Source organism: Colobus angolensis, unplaced genomic scaffold (assembly GCF_000951035.1).
Source record: "Colobus angolensis palliatus isolate OR3802 unplaced genomic scaffold, Cang.pa_1.0 Scaffold135, whole genome shotgun sequence".
Taxonomy (NCBI): Eukaryota; Metazoa; Chordata; class Mammalia; order Primates; family Cercopithecidae; genus Colobus; species Colobus angolensis.
Genome location: NW_012114433.1, coordinates 3505149 through 3507616, shown reverse-complemented (window position 1 = coordinate 3507616; position 2468 = coordinate 3505149). Strand labels below are relative to the sequence as shown.

The following is a 2468-nucleotide window of genomic DNA, read 5'->3' as shown; positions in this document are numbered from 1 at the left end:
TTGTATTTTTAGTAGAGACGGGGTTTCACCGTGTTAGCCAGGATGGTCTCCATCTCCTGACCTCGTGATCCACCCGCCTCAGCCTCCGAAAGTGCTGGGATTACAGGTGTGAGCCACCGCGCCCGGCCTGTTGAGCCTTTTTTTAACCATAATTGCTTTGATAAATTTTAAACATTTTTGGTTATCTGTGGTCCTGGTTGTTGTAGGTTGCTATGTCTAATGTCATAACTGCAATTATTTGCTATAATAAAGTGAGACAAGATGATATCCATTTGCTGTCTTTGTAAACTTGTGTCAGTGGAAATCATCACAGAATAATTGATAGTTTCTGCCAGTTCTCTCTGGAATATACACAGAGAGACGAAAACAGTGAGCCCCTAAGTCCCCATCACACAAGTGAATAAGATTCTGGTTTTGTTGCCTCTCTGTGTTGTGTTGTTGGGTTTGCAAGAGCATTTTAAGTCCTCATGTCAGTCACGGACACTTTCCTTTGCTCTCTGATGAGGACGTCTGTGGTCACCTCCCCACAGGCACTGTCACACCTGACAAGGTGCACAGCGCTCCTCTCGCATCTCGGAATGGGCAGCCGGTGTCCAGATGGCTCTGGTTGACTGAAAAGCATCTTTTTACCGTTGATTTGGCCCTGTTGACTTTGAACAGATTGTGATTATTTGAAAGTCTCCTTTTTTCTACCGTTTCATAACTTTAGGTTTGTTCTCTTCCCAGGCCATGAGTGCGGCTGTGTGCTTTATGATCGACGGTGGGTACGCGCCTTAGTCTCATTTCAGCCTAAGCTTTTTGTACTTTGCTGCGTCCTGTTCTTAAATGATATGTTTTGGGGGTTTCAGTTGTTTGGGGGTATTTTGTTTGAGACGGGGTTTCATTCTTGGAGCGCAGTGGCACGATCGTAGCTCACTGTAGCCTCGACCTCCTGCGTTCAAGTGATCTTCCCATCTGGGCCTCCCGGGTCGCTGGGAGCTGCCAGCCCACACGGCCACACCCAGCTAATGTTGTTGTTTAGACAGCGTCTCGCTATGTTGCCCAGGCTAGTATCAAACTCCTGGGCTCAAGTGATCCCCCCACCTTAGCCTCCCAAAGTGCTGGGATTTCGGGCGTGAGCCCCCACACCCAGCCCATTAAATGACGAATGTGTTGTCGTCAGCAGTGTAGAGGCACAGAGAGGAGCCTGTTCCCCATCTGGGACCCCCCTGGCTCCTGAACTAGCCATTGCTCCTATTTTTTAAGTCCTAGTCTTTCCACTTGTCAGCAGAATGTGGGCATCTTTCTGTGCCCTGCTGACCGCGAGCTGGAGACGGCAGTGGTACCTCTCTCGGGGGGCTCTGAGGATTGAATGAGGTCATGTGTGTGAAGCACCAAACAGCACCTGGCCCGTGAGTGCTATGTCATGTTTGTTAAACATACGACCTTCTGAGGCGTTTCTGGGGTCGGCAGCCGTTTACCACCCCACGGGGTGCACCTCTTCCCAGTGAGAGAAAAAAAGTCACCTTTTCCCAGTGAGAGAAACCTAACCGGTTTTCCGTGTTCTGTTTCTCTTGTATTGAGGAGCAGGAGGGGCCTGAGCGTTTCATTGTTTGCTTTCCCAGATCAGTGACGTTTTCGTTTGAATACAGTTGATCAGCATCGGACAGTCACATGAATCTTACCGGTTTGTTTTGTCATGACTCGCCAGCCTCTATCCAGCCAACGCTAGATTTTTGCCGAAGACTGGACAGCGTCGTCGGGCCCCAGCTCACGGTGCTGGCCTCTGACATCTGCGAGCAGTTTAACATCAACAAGAGGATGTCTGGGTTTGTACTTTACTTTCTGTTCACGTTCAGGCATTGAGCGGCTGTTAAAACACACGTAGTTTTCCTTCCAGATGTGGGTGGTGGTAACAGTCCTGTGCTCTCGTGGGATCTAGAGAACGGTGATACGTGCCATTCAGGCCTGTCGGAAAGGGTCCTGGGGAAACCGACCTGAGTTTTTCTGCCCCGTGATGGCAGCTGGGGCTGGGTCTTTTGTTAAATACCTTCCCTCAGCTCCCCGCCGATTGGAACATCCCATTTCACTGGCCCCGATGGTGACGTTCACATGGGCAGTAGTCAGCATGGTTTTGGTGTGCGCAGACTGAAAGCATTTTGCCTCTCGTTGTGTGAAAATGTGTAGGGGAAACTGGCTGGGATGTGGGGCACTGGGCCTGGGTACTCAGTGTGGCAGCCTGAAGGGTCTACACTGAGTGGGAGAGGCGGGATTCGCTCCTGTAACTCTTTAGACACTGAAACGTCCTTGAATTCTTCGTCCCTAGCTTTTGAGACAAAGTCTCACTCTGTCGCCCAGGCTCTGGAGTGTGCAGTGGCCTGATTGCAGCTCACTGCAGCCTCTGCCTCCCAGGTTCAAGTGATTCTTATGCCTCAGCCTCTCGAGTAGCTGGGATTACAGGCGTGTACCACCATGCCGGGCTAATTTTT

General features: G+C 50.4%; 1 protein-coding gene across 1 annotated transcript in view; it reads left to right on the top strand.

The window, feature by feature from the left end:
- The window catches only part of CCZ1 (CCZ1 vacuolar protein trafficking and biogenesis associated homolog (S. cerevisiae)), a 41347-nt gene that overhangs the window by 36074 nt on the left and 2805 nt on the right, over nt 1-2468 (top strand). Inside the window, exons 10-11 of the mRNA XM_011934410.1 lie at nt 727-760; nt 1691-1808. Of these exons, the coding sequence (XP_011789800.1) occupies nt 727-760; nt 1691-1808 (152 nt within the window). The remainder of the gene's footprint in view (nt 1-726; nt 761-1690; nt 1809-2468) is intronic.